This window comes from Myotis lucifugus, unplaced genomic scaffold (assembly GCF_000147115.1).
Source record: "Myotis lucifugus unplaced genomic scaffold, Myoluc2.0 scaffold_96, whole genome shotgun sequence".
In the NCBI taxonomy this organism is placed as follows: Eukaryota; Metazoa; Chordata; class Mammalia; order Chiroptera; family Vespertilionidae; genus Myotis; species Myotis lucifugus.
The window spans coordinates 408,345-427,872 of NW_005871144.1; the positions used below are offsets into that span (position 1 = coordinate 408,345).

General features: G+C 50.2%; 1 protein-coding gene across 7 annotated transcripts in view; it reads left to right on the top strand.

Moving 5' to 3' along the window:
* The window catches only part of ANKRD6 (ankyrin repeat domain 6), a 157,658-nt gene that overhangs the window by 132,045 nt on the left and 6,085 nt on the right, over nucleotides 1–19,528 (top strand). For 5 of the 7 annotated variants that reach the window (XM_006091797.3, XM_023756507.1, XM_006091798.3 and 2 more), the window contains 10 exons: nucleotides 1,109–1,207; nucleotides 3,075–3,173; nucleotides 7,126–7,224; nucleotides 8,606–8,704; nucleotides 10,819–10,917; nucleotides 12,123–12,200; nucleotides 16,491–16,595; nucleotides 17,731–17,865; nucleotides 18,185–18,370; nucleotides 18,837–18,989. In XM_006091797.3, the coding sequence (XP_006091859.1) occupies nucleotides 1,109–1,207; nucleotides 3,075–3,173; nucleotides 7,126–7,224; nucleotides 8,606–8,704; nucleotides 10,819–10,917; nucleotides 12,123–12,200; nucleotides 16,491–16,595; nucleotides 17,731–17,865; nucleotides 18,185–18,370; nucleotides 18,837–18,989 (1,152 nt within the window). The remainder of the gene's footprint in view (nucleotides 1–1,108; nucleotides 1,208–3,074; nucleotides 3,174–7,125; nucleotides 7,225–8,605; nucleotides 8,705–10,818; nucleotides 10,918–12,122; nucleotides 12,201–16,490; nucleotides 16,596–17,730; nucleotides 17,866–18,184; nucleotides 18,371–18,836; nucleotides 18,990–19,528) is intronic. The other 2 variants (XM_014458416.2, XM_014458420.2) reach the window with 2 other exon arrangements.

Sequence of the window (19,528 nt, forward strand, 5' to 3'; positions counted from 1 at the left end):
TCTGGGCCTCATCCTCCCGAATTTCTGTTTCTTTGTTACCTAATGTGGTGCCTCCACCCCATAACAAAGAAACAGAATTTCCGGAGGATGAGGCCCAGAAATCAGGATTTTAAAAGATTCCCAGGTGATTCTAATGTGCAGCCAAGGTTGAGAACCGCTGCTCTACGAGCATATATTCCTTTTCCCAGCTGCGATTAGAAAGAGTCAAGTTCCTTTTGGCGCCCTGATAGAGAAAGAGGAGGTCTGCAATTTCAGGAATCTGATCCCAGAGAAAGGGGTCAAATACAGCGTAAATCAGCGAGGGTGTTGTCAGGAAAGATCGGAAGAAGCTTGGTCGAGATGTGCAGTGATGGCTTGGCATCTCTGGAATCCTGCGATGACACAGCATAAACCCCGCCATTGCTCGTGGCCAGTACTAGTCAGTCAGCAAATACACACCCACCATCAGATCATGAGTGCTGCTAACTGGCATGGCAGGATGGCGATTTCTCTGGAAGCAGGGAGCTAGAGGACTCAGTAGGGCAGTGGTTCTCAACCTTCTGGCCCTTTAAATACAGTTCCTCATGTTGTGACCCAACCATAAAATTATTTTCATTGCTACTTCATAACTGTAATGTTGCTACTGTTATGAATCGCAATGTAAATATCTGATATGCAGGATGGTCTTAGGCGACCCCTGTGAAAGGGTTGTTCGACCGCCAAAGGGGTCGCGACCCACAGGTTGAGAACCGCTGCAGTAGGGAGTAAAGATTCCCGGCATCGCTGCCCTAATTGCATAGCACACACAGCCGTGCTCTCAGACCCACTCTTCACAGGTGTGACAGCTACAGCCCAGCTGAGCACTGCCATACCCCGGGGCAGCAGGTGAGGGCTGGACCTTCTTTCTGAGGTTAGCTCTGCAGCCAGGGACCGTTCTGCGGTTGGCTTAACGTTCCCACTGAATAAAATTGCTCCGCCTGCCGCGTGTTGTCTACTAACCCGACCGCAAAGCCCACCTTGCCCGTGGTGGTAACCGGTTTGCTTTGTGTGGGAGGTGCCCTGTGTCGGAGGGAGTGGAGTGGGTGCTGGGAGAGCTGACCCCTCTTCCTGCCTCCATGTCGTCCTGCAGGGGGATCAGACCGCCTTGCACCGCGCAGCCGTGGTGGGGAACACTGAGGTCATCTCGGCGCTCACCCAGGAGGGCTGTGCCCTGGACCGACAAGACAAGGTGAGGTGGGACGTGCCAGCCTGAGGACCCGCACGCAAGATGTTATCATTCCTGAGGCTTATCCCTCAGGATTTAGTATGATGGAACCAGCCCAAATGTACTTAGAAAGAATATCTGATATTCCAGTAAATGAAAAACATTTTTAATTTATTTATTTTGAAAAAAATATATATTTTTTATTGATTTTTAGGGAGAGAGGAAGGAAGAGGGGGAGAGAGAGAAACATCGATGTGAGAGTGAAACATCAATTGGCTGCCTCCTACACGCCCCACACCAGGGATCAAGGCAGCAACCTGGGCCTGTGTCCTGACCAGGAATCAGACCAACAACCTTTTGGTGCTTGGGATGACACCCAACCAACTGAGCCACACTGGCCAGGCTAAATTTATTTTTTAATCTTCCCCCTGTTTTATGGCAGCAGTGGGCAACCACATAAACATAAATGGTTCCCCTACCCCCCCCAAAAAAGTTTAGAAGTAATGACATGTGGAGGCGTAAATGGGGAAAGGCATGTGCCGTGCTTCTCCCACCCCCAACTGTTTTCATCTTCTTCTCCTCCTCCTCCTCCTCCTGCTCTCTCTTTTTTTGATAAGTGAGCTTGTTAATTTTTAAAACAATATTGGAAGAAAAAAATAAGCAAAATAAAATTTTTTAATAAATCCCAATGACATATATTAATACAGTGTTCTTAAATTGTCAAGCAACCTTAAAACATGGAACTTTCCAATGTAGAGCAATTCATCCTGTTTACTTTTTAAACACCTTTTTACTCAAGTGTATATACCGAAACATGCACAAATACTAAGTGCAGCTCCGTGAGTTTCTGCTACCTGAGCACACCTGCGTGCCCCTCAGGTCACAGAGCGGATCGTCACCAGCAGCCCGGGCCCCCCTCCAGTCACTTTCCCTTTGCCTCCTGCTTCGTGCAGTCAGTCCCACTGGCCAGGCCACACATCACCACTTCCCTTTCCACAGGCCCCACTCCCTGGCCTTCCCCTGTGAGTGTCGGCAGCTTTCCGCCTTGTCTGTTGGTGTGGCTGAAAGGCTAAACCAGACCCTGGACACGACTGGGGAGTGCACCTGCCCCGCCCCCAGCTGACTGCCCGAGCCCTGGCCTGGAACAGCGCAGAGGGTGTTTCTGCTGCTCCTCTCCATGCTTCCCCCTCCCCAGCCCCACCCTCCACACCCCACCCCACCCCACCCCACTCAGTTCATTGCACTAAATATATATATATGTTAAGCAAATGCAAGCTATCTTTAATCGGTTGGTTTTTATTTAAAAGCTGCCTATGTGAGACATTTATTTATCTTTTTCACAAATCACTGTTTTCACAGTGCCTGCTCAGTTCTTTGGGGCCCTGAGGCTTCTGGATTAAGTTGGGTAAAATTAGAATTTGGGGAAGAAAAAGGAAGGCGTAATCTACCTATCTGGTTCTTGGGCCCTGGAATTCATGAAGCTGGACTCTGTATTTGCCTGATCTTTGCAGGATTCTCTCTGGGGCCAGGAGCAGAGCAGAGCCCAAGGGGTGATGGAGGTGGGAAGGAATGGACATTAGTCCTGGTGTTGCGTTCTGTTCAACGCGACTGCCTTTCTCAACAGGGGTTCCCGAAGACACTTAAGCCCCGACGCCTAAGGCATCCATTGTACATCACAAGTCTAGAATGCATCTAGAATGGTCCTTGTTATGTGCCGTTTCTGGGAGAATGGAGGAACTAGCCACTCGCCTCATTTTCTGGGCTCTGTGATTCCCATGAGAAACCCCAGTGGGAAGGCCTGTGGGGTGCCCTGAAAACTCACTCTGATGTATGGACTTTACCGAGGCGAATGAGGCTGTGGTGACGTGCTCTCTCTCTCTGTGTTCCTCAGGACGGGAACACGGCCCTGCACGAAGCATCCTGGCACGGGTTCAGCCAGTCAGTCAAGCTGCTTGTTAAAGCAGGAGCCAACGTGCTCGCCAAGAACAAGGTGAGGCCCGGCAGGTGCTAGAACTCATTCACAGGTGAGGATGGCCGCAGGTTCCTCCTCCCAGAGCAGAGAGCGCCCAGGGGAGCAGGAACCGGCAGGGAAGTGGAAGCCCGAAGCCCCGTGGAGAGTAGAGTCTGCCTGGTGAGCAAGAGAACCCCTGGGGCCTTTGGCTTCCTCTGACCTCCCCTGGCTCTCACTGCTTAGCCGTTGGTTTATCCGCCTGCGGTTGTCCTCATGGAGGCAGGAGAGGACAGCAGCATTCTCCATCCTCTTTTCCTCTGTCTCCCCCTCCAGTCACTCACCACGTCTCACCCTTTTCACTCCACCCCTCCTTCCATGCTCATGACTGATGTGTCCCTGGATTTCAGAGGCCTCCCAGCAGCCTTATCAGCTGGCCTAGCCCTACTGCCTGCTGCCCGGAAACCTTGCGGGAAAGCTCCTCCGCCGGACGCTGTCTCGGGCCTCCCCAGAGTGGCCTCCGCTCACGTCTGGAGCCTCTTCCCTGTGCCTTTCCCCGCATGTGCCTCCTGTGCTCAGCTTGGCTCACTGTCCCCTCTGGTGGCCCACTCCCATTGGGGTAGCCTGCTCCTCGTTTCCACCTGTAGGCCCCCACCCCTTCCCCAGCACAGGTCCCCACCCCCCGAAGGAAGATCCATGGGGCTGTTTCCTGCAGTGCTCCCGAGGCACTGCACACAGCTCTGTGCTGTCATTACTGGTTAAATGTTTTTCATGGCTCCCTCCTGGGTCAAAAGCTTGGGGGAAAGCAGCAAGCCATGTACCGTCATGTCTCCAGTAATGCCCGGCTCGCTGCCCCGCAGGCAGGTGGCTGCTCCCTTCCCCCGAACTGATACAGGGTCTGAAACGTGAGTGAGTGAGTTCATACCAACTCTGAGAAGTAGGTGGTTTCCAGCTCACGGATAAGGAAGCGTAAGAGGAAACCAGTATGTCCTGGACTGAAACTTATGACTCATTTGTGAGTCAGTCAGGGCCGTAGCCTAGCCCGGGTCTGTCTGCTCTGCCCATTGCATCCTGTCCTAACTATCGTGGAAACCACGGGGCCTCGCTCCAGGTCAGACGGCAGAGACCGTTGGAAGCGCAGGTGAGGGGCCATTCCGAAAGAGGGACTTGTACGTTCTGCGCCAGCCACAGCCTCTGGGGAAACCTCTAGAAAGGCTCTTCTCCCCCCTCCCACCCCCCAGCTTTATTGAGGTATAACTGACAAGTGAACTTTAACATATTTAAAGTGTATACATTGTGAACGGATTCCTCCCGTTAGGTTTATTAACACATCCATCACTTCACATATTTACATTTATTTATTTAGTGAGAACACTCAGATTCTACTCTTAGTAAATTTCAGTTATACAATACAGTGTTATCAATTATAGTCACCATGCTCTACGTTAGATCCTCAGACCTTGTTTATCTTATAACTAAAAGTGTGTACCCTTTTACCAACGTTGCCCTATTCCCCCTGCTCCTGGCCACCACTCTTCTACTCTTTGTTCCTCTGAGTTTGACTTTTTCTTTTTTAAATTCCACATATAGTGATACCATGTAGTATTTGTCCTTTTCTGCCTGGCTTATTTCACTTAGCATAAGGTCCTCTAGGTTCATCCATGTTGTCACAAATAACAGGGTTTTTCTTTTTAAAGACAGAATCATATTCCATTGCATAAGAAGTGTGCTTCTTACTCAGCGAGCTTCGCAGCCCTGACTGGGGGATCTGTCTTATTCCTTAGAGTGGGAAAATGTCTGACAGTATGTCTCCTGGGTCACATTTTTAAATAGTAGGTTTTGAGGTATAATTCATATACAGTAAAGTTCATCTTTCTTAGGTGTGCTGTCCTATGAATTTAGATAAATGTGTACAGTTGTGTAACCACCACCACAATCAAGGTAGAGAATCACCCCCAAAAGTTCCTTTGTCCACTTTAGTGACAATCCCCCATTCACCCACCCCCTCCCAGCTCCTGGCTACCACCAATTTGTTTGCCTTTCACAGAAGATGATCTAAATGGAATCACGATACTCAGCCTTTGTGCCTGGCTTTTCTCACTTAGCATAATGTTTTTAAGACTCTAACGTGTGCTTACATGGGTGATTAGTGCATTCGTTTTGATTGCTGAGCAATATTCCATTGCATGAATGTACCATATTTTGTTTATGCTTACCCATGGCTTTTCGTTTTCTTGATCCAAATGCTTTTCAGCATAATTGATATTTTCTCACTGGCAAAATAAATGTTGGTCTGATGTATTTCTAGCACCATCAGATTCTTTTATTTCACTCATTTGTTCAGCACATTTAATGACTCTCAGGAAGCCAGCGATGTTGAGACAACCTATGTGGGCAATGGGAATCATGTCAAGCCAAGCACTGAGCCCCTTGCATGAAATGGAGTATTTAAAATGTGGGCAGAGCCTTCGTGTTTGAGACCTAAGCCAGCAATGTTTCTCTACCTGGCTGCACTTTAAGCTCTCCTGGGAAACTTTAAACAAAAAAAGGGGGGAAAGAAAAAACAACCACAAAAAATAAAAAAGTGAATCGACCCTGATGGCGGGGCCTGGGTGACCAGCTGTCCCCATTTGCCCTGCTGAGGGGTTTCCCAGAATGCTTGGCTTTCAGTGCTAAAACCTGAGCGCCAGGCTCCACCCCCAGGCGGAGTAAATCAGAGTCCCTAGACCTGCAGCTGTGCAGCATTTGTGCCGGCTGCCAGGGGATTCATATGGGCAGCAAAGGGTTGATGGCCATTATGCTCAGTAAACCCTCAGGCTGTCAACTCCTCCGGTTTCCTGGAGGCAACAGTGAGGAAGAAAGCCTACCTGGGCGGTTAGAGGTGAGGTTAGGAGAGGGAAGGTAAGTGAACTGGCAGCAGTTTTCCTCTGTTCTTTTTTTATTTGTAATGACTCATTTCTCTTTCCAAAAGGTAAGGAAATAACATTCCTGAGTGTGGGCAGGCAGTGCACTGTGGTCCAGAAGGAGTGAACTAGGTGAGGGAAGAGCCATCAACAGGCAGGGTAGAAGCGTAGAGGCCACACAGCTGCAGCCCGACCCGGCTTGTAAGCTCGGCAGGACAGACACTATGTCTTTAACCCCCTGAGCGCTCCAGGGCTCGCTCAGACCACCCCCAGAGCTCTCCCCTCGCTGCCTGCTTATTTGGTTACTTTTCTAGGGGTAGCAGCAGCCTTACAGGCCCTACTCCCATAGCCTCACAGAGTTCTGTTTGTGACTTCTTTCTGCCAGGTCGCGGGGGCATCGTTCTGACCTGGGCTGTCATTGCGATGTGGCATGTTGAAGGTAGAGGGGCCCTATCCGTATGCTAAGTGACAGGCGCAGTGGTGTTGCCTGTTACGTGGGGATCTTTTCCATAGTTCAAATTTTGTTTCAAGAAAAGTACGAGAATGGACGATTTGAAAAAGGCTACAGTATAATCTTAGATACCGTTAGCCTGCACGTAGGAGGTGGCCTGTTTTGCCCTCTCTGCCTTCATTGGCAGTGTTGTAGCCACAGCTTTTATCCGTGTTGCAGTCTTCTCTAAAAGGAACATACCACAGGCATGTGCACAGCATTTTACCGTTAAGGAAATCCCCTCCTGGGCCCTGAGTCCATCCTCACAGCCTCAGCATAACGGGTCACGCTGCATTTTACAGGTAAGGAATTCAAGGCTGAGGCTATTAAGAGCCTTGACCAGTGCCTGTCAACCTGTAAGAGGCAGAGCCAGGCCTTGGAACCACGGTTTTATGACAGATGTGACTCTCTCTCTCTTCCTGTTTGGGTTCCTAATTAAACATTCTTGCCACTGAAACCCCTTCTGGGTCTGCCCGTTAGGAAGCAGCGAATGTGAGCTCTGACTTTTCTTCTGTGTCGCCCCTCTGTAAGGTCTGCTCCGTGCGGGGCTGCGGAGAACCGAGTTGCTAACGTGTCCTCCCTTCTCTTGCCTCTCTCCAAGGCGGGGAACACGGCCCTGCACCTGGCCTGCCAGAACAGCCACTCCCAGAGCACGCGCGTCCTCCTGCTGGGCGGGTCCCGCGCCGACCTCAAAAATAACGTGGGTGAACAACACCGGCTTCTGTCCTGCTCGCTGTGTCAGTCACCTTAGAAAACAACCCTGAAAGCATTCTTGAGTGTTAACACCTAGAAAATAAAAATGAAAAGTGTCTGGGGGCTATCTATAAAGCATTCATTTTTTGGGTGATTTCCTAAAGGGTCATTTAGGAGCATGAGAGGAGGAATCAGGAGACTTGGAAACACTCCTTCTTCCCCATCCTTTTCCCCTCACTCCTCGACCTCGATTTGTTTTATCATTTCCTATAGTGTGTGCTGGTGAATGAATCTAGGAAACTGCTAAGTGTCTTAAGAAGGTCTCTGCCCACAGTGCTTACTGTTAGCAAACACTGGATGATGTGTGCAGGGGAGGTCTCCTGATGCTACATGCCCAGCGTCTACAAACCAGTGAGAGGCATCCTGGGAATGAGCTGGTGGTCAGTAGCCTGAGAGGATGCCGGCCTGAGAGGTCACCTGGTGTCCCTCTCTCCGCAAGGAGCTGCCTTTCCTTTCTGAGTCCCAGGCCCCAGCCACTCGACGAGGGAACCTGACTGCGGCATCTCTTTAAGAAATGGCCTTAGCTGGGGGCAGACGCATCGAAGGTGCTTCTCAGAATGCCCCGCACCTCGGCTGTGAGCTTGGCTCCTTCTTAATCTGGGGAGAAAGCTACGCTGAATGGTCGCCATCGCTAGACAGCACTGGAATAGAATGTGAGGAGAATGCCGCAGACTGTCAGGACTTTGTCTCCAGTTTTGTCGTCTTTGGGGGCAGCTTGGCCTGTGACCACTAAGGAAAACCCTGACCCTGAGTCTTTCTGGCTCCTCTCTTTATGCCGTGCCAGCTCCCCAGACTGCACTGCTCCATGTGGGATATTGGGGTCCGACTAAAATGGGATGGTGCTTGAATTTTTTAGAACACGTGTGATCTTAAAATCCAGCCACTTGCCCTGCTGCCCTGTCCTTGAGCCATGACAGGTCTATGAAGGGGAAGGCTCATTCCCAAAGCAGTGCTCATGGTCTTCATTCCGTGTACTCCTGAGTCTGGGTTCTAGGAGACGGTGGGGTCAGTGGATTCTTATCAGGTGCTGGGTAAGAAGAAGCTGTCTTGGCTATTGAGGAGGTCTCATGGGGAGCATGCACCCAGCGTCTGAAACCTGAGAGCAGAGAAGTGTGTGGAGGAAGATCAGCAGGGCTGCAGACAGCAGCAAGGGGCTGGGAGTCCCGGAGTGGAGCCTCCATGGGTGAAAGAGATGCTTATCAGTCAGGCCGACGCCCTCTAAAGAATATACGCTAGTCTGCCAGCTTTTAAATGCTCTTCCTTTTTACTTTCTCTGTCTTGTTTTGTAACCACTCAGACCGTGCTTAGAGTGTGATTTCTGTCCGCAGGCAGGCGACACCTGTTTGCACGTTGCCGCACGCTATAATCACTTGTCCATCATTAAGCTCCTCCTCAGTGCTTTCTGTTCTGTCCATGAAAAGAACCAGGTCAGTGCATGTGCCTTCCCCATGGCTGCCCGGCCCCCTTCCCACAAGGCTCACTGACAGGTGTATGAGCCCAGACGGGAGCAGAAGCTGCTGGGAGCCTCTCTCTGCCTGGCACTCGGCCAGTGCTGGCCTTCCAGTGGCCCTGGTGTATCTGGCCTCCTTATCATCCCAGTGCATACCACCACATTTGCATATTGAACATCCCCTGGAGATCCCGGGGTGGGGTTTTGTTTTTAATGTGATTTTACAAAGGAAACCGGCAAGAATGTGGCTCAGTCATACGCAAGGGAAAGGCATCTCGCGACTCGAGTTCTGTTCCTTGCGCTGCCACGTTACTGAGCTGCTGGAGCGGCTGGTTTCTGTGAATTTGGGCACATGACCTATCTCTGTGCCATACAAGGGGGTTTTGAAATAAAGCTGTGATTATTACAGTGTTCCTGGAAATGTGCTTGACTTTCAGTAGTTATTTAGATTGTTTTTAAACAATTGATATTTATTGATACGTGAGCGATGCATTGTTTGGCTTTTCTGAGTTTGGGTACATATATCTGAAATTTAAAACATAGATCGTTATTCAGATTGAATATACCCAGTTGTGGTGGTTTCTAACCCTGGCTGCACATAAGAATCAGCAGGAATTAAAAACACCAATGCTGAATTCCACCCCAGCTTAAATGTCCAGAATATCCAGGTAATGGGATTTTTAAAGAGCTCCTGGCCTGGGTGTGCAGATAGGATTGAGACCACTGACCTGGCTCAATAGCCAAGTCATCATTCTACAGCCTCCCAGAAGATTCTGGTTCATCAGATTACCCTACACAGCCCCCACTAACCAGTGCTTCTCAGCCACGGTGCGTGTTGCAGTCACCTGGGAGCTTTGAACAATCACCAGGCCCAACACCCCTGCCTCGCCCAGACCTCCCACTAGAATGTCTGGGGCGGGACCCAGGCATCGGTAGTTTTTAAAGCTCCCCGCCTGATTCCAGTGAGCAGCCAAGATTAGAAACCAAGGCTACACAGCTCCCCACCCCCAGCACACAGCTAAGTGACTCAGCAATGAAATAAGTCCCCCGGCACACACTGGGGAAGAAGGCCATGGGGCGACTGAATGTTCATGCTGTCAGGAAAAACGTATCAGAGTGCTCTACCTGATCACCTGATGGTGGAGAACGAATTATTCTACTTCTCCCACGTTTGACTGGCTTATTTATATTATTCTGTCTGGAGTTAAAAAACACCAGCATCTGCATTTAGAATGACTCACCATGCTGCGTTTGTCCAAATCCTCCTTTCATAGTTGATTGTCTGAGAACATTTTTTTCTTTTGTAAAGAAAATATGAACTTATAGGCTATTTGGTGAGAAATTTGAAACAGCTGGTATTCAGTGAACACTGGTTCTCAGCAAAGAGCACCGTGAGCCTGCAAGTGATTCCCAGCGGCCCCGCACATCCTCATTCTAGCACTCAGGAACCAAGGGTTCTCTGTTCTCTCCCCTGGGCAGTGGGACATGGCCCAGAGCTCCAGGATGGCCCCCTGCCGGCCCCTGGCTACCTGCCATCTTGCCTTAGTGTAGGATCCAGGTCTGACCATTCTCAACAACCCAGCCCAGCATTACTTTACCTGTGATTTCTGGCATCTCCAGTCAAAAAGGAATGTGATAATTGTGCATAGCTCATTTAGTTCAACGAACTTTATATTTTATTGATTTTTTACAGAGAGGAAGGGAGTGGGATAGAGAGATAGAAACATCCATGAGAGAGAAACATCGATCAGCTGCCTCCTGCACACCCCCCACTGGGGATGTGCCCGCAACCAAGGTACATGCCCTTGACCGGAATCGAACCCGGGAAAGGTACATGCCCTTGACCGGAATCGAACCCAGGACCCTTCAGTCCGCAGGCCGACACTCTATCCACTGAGCCAAACCAGCCAGTGCAAGTTCAACGAACTTTAGAGAGATCCACATAACACTTGAGCAAAGGCTCCCCCCCCCGCCCCAGTCACATCGTAGATTGACTTTGAAAAGCCACCAGCAGGGCATGGGATGAAAAGCTGGAGGGCTGTGGGCCATGATCAGATGGGGTTTAGCAAACTTTCTTCTGATTAATTTCAGGCTGGAGACACAGCGCTTCATGTTGCTGCTTCCCTAAACCATAAGAAGGTGGTTAAAATCTTACTGGAAGCGGGAGCAGATGTAACCATTGTTAATAATGTAAGTCGAGTTGCAGCAATGGTTTCTAAAGCCCTTTCCACCTCTTTGCAGAATGGGCATGTTTATTGTTGCTACCTCACCTCCTACAGACTCCGAGGGCACATAGCCTCGCCAGCTTCACTCTGGAAGAATGTAGGGTTCTAATAGCCATAACCCTTGGGCCCTCGGGTGGACTTGGGAGACTCTTGAGTTTAGCTGCCCCATGAGTTGACAAGCCCTGAGGACTCATCTTTAGATTCCTGGCTGACGGGAGCACACCCTGGCGTGAAAAGGTCAGGGATGTCTAAGTAAAGGGATGTTAACTGTTCACAGGTGTGGTCCTCAAGAAAATGGCCATATGGTCATCAGATTAATCATCCTCACAACTTCTAACTCCTTTTTCTCCAAAATCGCCTTATCTCCTTTCTCAGTATCTCCCTCCCTCTGTCCTTCCTCTACCACCCTCCTCTTCCTCTCTCCCAGATCCTGTAGCAGCCACCAGCTCAGGTGCCTGTTTTTCCAGGCTGCTCTGTGGTCTGTGCCCTCCTGAATCAGACTCGAGGGGCCAGAACAGTTGTGTGAGTGTCTGGAAGTCAAGGGGGTTGAAGCCGGCGAAGGCTCCTGTGGGTAGTTTCCCCTCCCTCCTCACAGTTCTGGTACCTATGGGTGGTACCTTACGGTACCTCTCCCCTGATGCCTTGAACACCTTCCCCATGCTGGGAATCCCACTGTTATCAACTCTCGGTGTTTGGCTTACCCGCCCTAGAGCCTCCATTGTGGCCAGAGCTTCCTCATTTGTTTTCGCAATCCAGTTCCTGAGACTCTGGCTGGGCCCGCACCTGCCCGTCCAGGTATCTTCTTTCCTGTTCTCCAGGGACGTGTCATTGCTTGGCTGGATTTTATGATCCTTTGAGTTTCCCCAACTGAAATCTTCCACCTTGGCCCTGTCTGCTTTTCACCTTCCAGAAAACATTCCGAGGCGGGCAGTGCCCCTGACCCTGGCCTCCCGGAGCACACACTGCCCATGGGGTCAGCACTTACCCTCTCTTGCTGCGGCCTCAGGTGGAACTTGGCTCCCTTGTTGGGAGGAGGCTGAAGAGCAGGGCCACGTCGTGTGTGTGTTTCGGTGCTGGTGTGACTGAGTGCAGGGTTGCTGTCCCAGGTGGGCTACGTGCGTGCGGGGTTGGTGGCCAGTGCTCACTTGTCCCCCCTGTGCCCTTCCTCAGGCAGGCCAGACCCCGCTGGAGACCGCCCGCTACCACAATAATCCGGAAGTTGCTCTTCTCCTCACTAAAGCTCCCCAGGTAGGACTTCCTGCATTTTCTGCTGCATGGATTATGTGGGGCTACAAAGTCACTGGGAGTCTCTGGTTGCAGTGTACTGAAGCCAGTTCAAACGGACTTAAACAGGGGCTCACTAACCAGGCCGTGGGAAACGTGGGGACCCAGGTGGGCCTCCGGGGTAACCAGCACCAGGACTTCAGGCCCAGCAGGCTGTTCTTCGTGGATGGGCATGATTTTGTCTCCACCAGCTTCCTGGATTATAACTCCCTGGGTACTCAGCCAGGAAAAAGTTCCAGTTTAAAACATCGCCGGAGACCTTGGGGCAAGTACCCTGAGCAAGTGTGGCAGGGGCTTTAGGAACATGGCCACATCCATGGGACCATGTGGTCCAGGGGCGTTTTCTAGAGAGAAGTGGGAGGAGGGGCCCATTCTGAGCAGACAAAGCAGCAAATGTCTACTTAGAGCAGCGGTTCTCAACCTGTGGGTCGCGACCCCTTTGGCGGTCGAACGACCCTTTCACAGGGGTCGCCTAGGACCATCCTGCATATCAGATATTTACATTACGATTCATAACAGTAGCAACATTACAGTTATGAAGTAGCAAAGAAAATAATTGTATGGTTGGGTCACAACATGAGGAACTGTATTTAAAGGGCCAGAAGGTTGAGAGCCACTGACCTAGAGGCAGTTAAGTACGGTATCATTTTCTTTTTAAGGAAGAGTGGTATTTTGGTAATCAGTCAATTAAAAAAAAAAAAGATGACATATCATTTGAGTTGAGGTTGAAATTATTTAATAAAGAAATTTTATAGTGATAATTTATAAGCGAGTCATAATTTCAGCACCCCAAAATAACTTTTGTTTCTTCATATTACCTTCCACTGACGTAATTTTTACATAATTGTGCCTACAATGTATGCACCTTTTGTAGTGTGCCCTCTATTCTGACTGTAATAGGAAAATGCTCTGCAGTCAGCACACTTATTCATCTTAATGGAGGCACAGTATTATTTTTTATTGCTGTCTCTGTTTTGTTAAACCATTTCCTTAACATAGGACATTTAGGTTATTTCCCAGTTGGAGCTATTCTGTGTTACAGTATAGTAAACGCTGATTTGCTTTCCACCGCGCACTGACTACTGCTGCAAGAAGGTACATGTCAGGGAGCCGAGGAGGCCTGGACACCAGCCTGCTGCCTCGTGGCTCAATCCCAGCCAGCCCAGGGTTCCGCACGGCCCTGTTGCATTTAACTTTTAAAAACATGCCTGATAGAAGCAGCTTCTGGAATAGGTTAATGTTTTTGTCTTTTGCAAAGTTGATCACCCTCTTGTGGGTGGAGTTGGTCCTTCTCAGTGGTCCCTGGAGGTGCACAGAGCCCCGGGCAGGTGCAAGTCAGCGCTCCTTGCGAAAAGGCTGCACTTCTCTCTAGTTATTTACAAAGAATTCGTCAGTGGAGTCAGTTCATGAACCCTGGACTAATTCCACTGGCTAAAAAGCACAAGTGCTACGTGCTTTTCATCACAATTATCAGAATTCATCACAATTATCTGGCATTTCCATGTTTGGCAATTTGATGGACAGCCAGCGTGTGGCTCAGCCACCTGAAGTTCATCAAGTATTGTGGGTGGATGATCCCAGGCACCCAGAGGCTGATGGGCCTTTGACCCAGCTGTTCTTCCGGAGCCCAAGGATCTTCATCCACAGACGGTTTTCCTGTGCAGTTCTCCTTTAGTGTTTCCAGTTAAAAACGACTCACGCGCCCAGCCGGCGTGGCTCAGTGGTTGAGTGTTGTCCTATGAACCAGGAGGTCACGGTTTGATTCCTGGTCAGGGCACATGCCCGGGTTGTAGGCTCGATTCCCCAGTGTGAGGCATGCAGGAATATATTTACAAAACAAAACAAAAAACGGCTTAAGCAAGTTTTTCCACGCCCACATTGAATAGCATATAGGATGACATTTTTTGAAAGTTTATTTTATATAATTGTACATGCTAAACCCTATTCTCAACACAAAGAAGGAACTTTGGAATATGCATAAAATTATATGCCTGCTGTTCTGTTGTTACAGAAATAGCCTTCCTGTTTGTTTTGTCTGAAATAAGAAATCCCTGTGCCTTGGAGCCTTAGTCGGCCATGGATTTTGATGGTTCACAGCAGAACCAAGGATGTTTCTTTCCAAGCCTTTAGATCAATATTCCCTGATTTCTGTGAATTGGGAAAAGATTGATATTTCATTTGGTGGATACATGATTTTTCAATGGCTGGTAACATGGTCTATGGAGGGATTTTTTCTGGTGATTATTTTTAGCTTGGGTGACCTCTGAGTGTCATTTCTCATTTTTAAAAAAATATATTTTATTGATTTTTTACAGAGAGGAAGGGAGAGGGATAGAGAGTTAGAAACATCGATGAGATAGAAACATTGTTCAGCTGCCTCCTGCACACCTCCTACTGGGGATGTGCCGGCAACCAAGGTACATGCCCTTAACCGGGATCGAACCTGGGACCCTTCAGGCCGACGCTCTATCACTGAGCCAAACCAGTCAGGGCTCATTTCTCATTTTTGATTGACATGGTTCAATAGTGCTTCTGAGAGTGAACTTCAGGCAGAACCTGGTACTGTATCCTGTTGTAAGTGTCCATTAAATGAGTCGCTTCCTTTTATCAGACTCAACTTTTAATTATTCTAAACGTAGCTTTAGAAACGGCTCAGGACAGTGGTTGTCAGACTTTTGGTTTAAGGACACTTTTAAAATATTTTGGAGGCAACAAGGAGCTTTGTTTATGTAAATTTTATTCATCAGTAGTTATCATAATTCAAATTATTAAACTTGAGAAATATTAAAGGTGTTTATTAATTTACAAATTAGAAGTCCATTTTGGGTTAGTAGAAATAGCATTATCTTGTGAAAAAAATATCTTTCAGAACAAAAATTAAGAAGAGCAGCATTGTTTTACATTTGTGCAGATCTCTTACTGTCCATCTTATTTAGAAGGTAGCAGGTTCATTGATTTCTGCCCGCTGTCTGCTGCATTACCACGTATGCAGCCCCTGGTAAATGCCCCTGTGCACCCTGGAGAGTGTGAGAGTGAAAAGGGCCACATCATCTTCATATTAGAAAAAGTCTTAATCTCATGGCCCAGGGGTCCCTAGACTTTCAGAACTGCTGGCTCAGGGGGTGAGAAGAGGGTTTTAAAATGAGGTTTATCTGCAGGCAGGTATTGTCAGGGGTTTTCCTTTTATGTGATACCCACTGCCCATAAAGGTTCTTTTTGTTGTCATGGTGTCACTTGAACATATGAACAGGAGAAGAAAGTCTGAAACTGAGATGAAAAATACTTTGGGGAACTTCAGAGAGCCCTTGTCTGTTTATATAAGAGAACAATAACATGTTTATTGCAGAAAGACAGTGTGACTTTGAAAAGTGTTTCCACCTTCTGGACCTCCTTGGTGAAAGGAGGTGAACCCTGGAAGTGGGAGTAGGGGCTGGGGGCAGGGCGTGGAGCTGGGCCAGTGCTGGTCTCCATCTGTACTCTGGTTAAGCATCCTCTGGGCGTGGAGGCAGCCGACAGTGACTGAGGGTCCGAGGTGCGCCAGCCACCTCCTTTGTCTTGGTCAATCCCAGCAACTCTTCCTGTGTTTACGTTTGAGAAGATAGAGCACAGAGGTGTCAGATGACTTACCCAGAGACTCTACAGCTGCTGGGTACCATCCCTGGGCCTGTCGGACTCCATGTACCTGCCTGTGTCCATTTCCCCTCTCTAAGGGGCCGACCAAATGCTTCCTTTTGGGGAAGAGGTTCCTGCCCCATGGTGGGTACCATGGATCATAGATGTATCTCAATATTATTGAATCAAATACATGACTTGGATATGGTTTGACCAAGAGAAAATCTGATGGGTAGTTTGGGTCCAGTGTACGAAGCTAGTGAGTGAGGCTGTGCCGGCCTAGGACTGCTGCACTGCACAGTTCCAGGGGGCGCCACTCATATCCCCGTCTCTCGCCTGTGTGAGTGTGCTCTCTGGAGGTTGGCAGTGCACAGCCTGCACACCGACGTGGTGGCCCTGGCCTGGCACACAGATGCCTGTTACTGTCATAGACTGGAAGCTGCTTGAGGTCAGGGACAGTGTCCAGCTCTGGGTCTGTAAAGCGCCCAGCAGGAGGCATTGCAGGAGGTCTGAGGTGGTCGATGTGAACGCTTGGTCTCCCTGTTGGGCTGGAAGTTCCTGTAGGTCAGAGCGCCAGGTCCCAGGAGAATCCTCTCTTGCCTGTGCTGCACCGGTTGTAACGATGCCTCTTGCCTCCTTCAGGTCTTGCGCTTCAGTCGTGGGCGAAGTCTGAGGAAAAAGAGAGAGAGGCTCAAGGAAGAGAGGAGAGCTCAGTCTGTGCCAAGAGATGAGGTGGCACAAAGCAAGGTGGGGGTAGCCCTTCCGCCCTCCCCAGCTCCAGCTGCTCTCGGGGTGGGAACTGCCGACCCCGGGTTCATCTGGCGGCTGCCATGTCCTCTGGTCTCTTCCTTTCGCTGGGGTCCCTCAGACTATTGCCAGTCTGTTCCCTTGGCTTCGCGTCCTCCACTCCTCCTGGATTTCCTGCGTGTGTGCTGCCCTTACTTCCCAGCACCGTCACATGCTGGTCACTAGCCCGTGTGTCTGTGGCCTTGCGCTACCCTGTGGCCAGCACTGCCTCTGTCACTGCGCCCGTAGTCGTGTGGAGCAGGGCTTTTCTGAGTGTGGGGCCTCCCCTCAGAGCCACTGGATCAGAAATTCTGGCTGGGGCCCAGCGATCTGTTGAACAGTCCTCCCGGGGGCTCTGATGTGATCAAATATTGAGAACCACTGGCAAAGGCTGCTTCCTCTCTGTCCGCTTAGGCCGTGGGCTGAGGCTGTGCAAATTAGAAAAAGATGCTCTCTGGGCAGCAGGGACGCATATGGTGACTAGGGTCTGAGTTGGATTTTAGTTCCCAGTGCCCACTTAACCCCTTGCCAGGTGCCCGTGTGCAGCTCGCAGCTCGCACTACTACACACGGCAGCCCTGGACTGGGCCACTCCCAGGAGGAAGACTAGGAGAGAGAGAACTTGGGGCACGTAAAGTTTTATACCAAGTACTCATTCTTCTCCTGTTTTGGTTGTAAATATTACTTTATAAAAGTTCTCACAAGGACCAGAAACATTTTTTTTCCATTTCAGAGGGTTCTCTCTGCTATGATTTGAGGATCCACGTGCAAAGAATGGGGGCGGGGGTGTTTTGTTGAGATGTAAAAGAACAGAAATCTCCAATGCTGAGATTCTTGAAGTTCACGTTGAATCAGATCTGAGAGTGTTTAGTTTGACACCTAATAAATAAAGTAAAAGCCAAACGTTCAGCTGCCTGGGAAAAGCGCACGTGGCCGGTGAAGACCACCAAGCAGTGCCCTGTGTCTGAAATTTGTCATCGGCAAAGGTTCCCGTGGGTCCTGTGGTGGATGGAGTCCTGCAAAGAGAATCTTACAGCATTATTGAAAAAGGCCAAGGGGGCGAGTAGAACCTGTTTCTGGGCTCTCTTTCTCTGTAGGGAAGTGTCTCGGCAGGAGACACCCCTAGCAGTGACCAGGCTGCACCCAGAAAAGAAGAGGCCAGAGAAGATTTCCTGTCGGCCTCCCCAGAGCCCCGAGCAAAGGACAACAGGAGGAGAAAGTCAAGGCCCAAGGTCAGGAGGCACGTGAAAGCCGCCCAGAGATGGCTGGGAGCCGGTGACAGGGCCCTGGGACAGCCTCATGCCCAACGGCCAAAAGGCGCCTTCCCTCGCTGGCTGGTTTGGAGCCAGAGCAGACATTAAATCTGGTTAGCGGCAGGCACAGGTTAGCTTGCTGATGCATTTCTTTGAAATGTGGTGCTTGGAGTAGAACGCCATGAGACGAAGCCGGGCGGGGTTCTCTGCCCAAAAGTGGGTGAGATGGAGCCGCGGGCCAGGGGTCAGTCTTGCGGTTGTCACAGTGTTGAGGGTGCTGTCTCTTCCTCTCCCGCAGGTGTCAGCATTTTCCGACCCCACCCCACCTGCAGACCAGCAGCCTGGACACCAGAAGAATTTACATGTTCATAATCACCCGAAAAAGAGGCCCAAGCATCGATGTTCACCCCCACCCCCTCCCCATGAGTTCAGAGCGTACCAGCTCTACACGCTGTACCGGGGCAAGGACGGGAAAGTGATGCAGGTACCTGCCGAGCCCCGTCGGACGTGAGACCATGGCCTGCAGCAGGGTGCCTGTTGAGCACCATATCTGGGGGCTAATGTCCACTTTAGGCATTGGCTTAAGTGGGTATGAGCTTTAAGGAGAAGGCAGGTGGCCCGCCCCACCTAAACACTGAGACCCTCCTGTTGCTTAGGCCCAGGCAGACAGGGGTGGTTACAGATCTTTCTGCACGGTCCCTAGGTGACTAGATAATCTTGAGGGCCCAGAGGATAAAAGCAGCCTGGGACTCTGTTACCCCCTCTGATTCTTCCTGGGTCCTCCTGGACCCAACACTGGGCCTGTGGGACCTTCTGCAGTAAGGACAGGGCTGAGCCTGTCTCCATCTCGGCACCCCCTGCTGTGCTGGCTGGCACATGATGGGCACCCAGAACTCAGTTTTGAAGGATCCAGATGAGTTGGATCAATTCCTTTTTTGTTTCCCTCTTAGGCACCAATAAATGGCTGTCGATGTGAACCCCTAATCAACAAGCTGGAGAATCAGTTGGAGGCGACTGTGGAGGAGATCAAAGCGGAGCTGGGATCGGTTCAGGATAAGATGAATACGAAGCTGGGGCACATGGAGAGTAAGACCCAGCACCAGGTAAGCGAGCACCGGCCTCCTTGTGCGCCGGTTTCTGGTGAAAACGTGATGGGAGACACCTGGGCAGACCTCCTGTTCTGTAAACTGCCCTGAGCATGTGGGTGGGCTGACAGGAAGGGGCCTGCCTATGTGATTTTGTTGAAGCCTGCTTATTTAAACTCTTAAAGAACATGTTTATGCTTCTGTTTATAGAAGTAATATATACCTACTAGTGGCCTGGTGCACGAAATTCGTGCTCATTAAAAGGGAATTCATTAGAGGAAATATTTTAATATTGCTATTTGCCCTTTCTCTATAATAGAAGTGTCCGGCTGGCCCCACCCCCATTGGGCGACACCAAGACCCGGCCGGCCCCACCCCCGTCAAGCCCCGCCAGGCGGGGGATGCAGCCTCATGTCCTGGAGCTGGGGTGGGGGGGGTGGCCTCAGGGGGCGTAGCCTCATGTCCCTGGGCCCGGCGCTGGGCTGGGGACACGAGTTTCACGCAAGTCCCCGACGCTGCAAGTCCCCACCCACCCACGCCTGCTGCATACGCAGCCT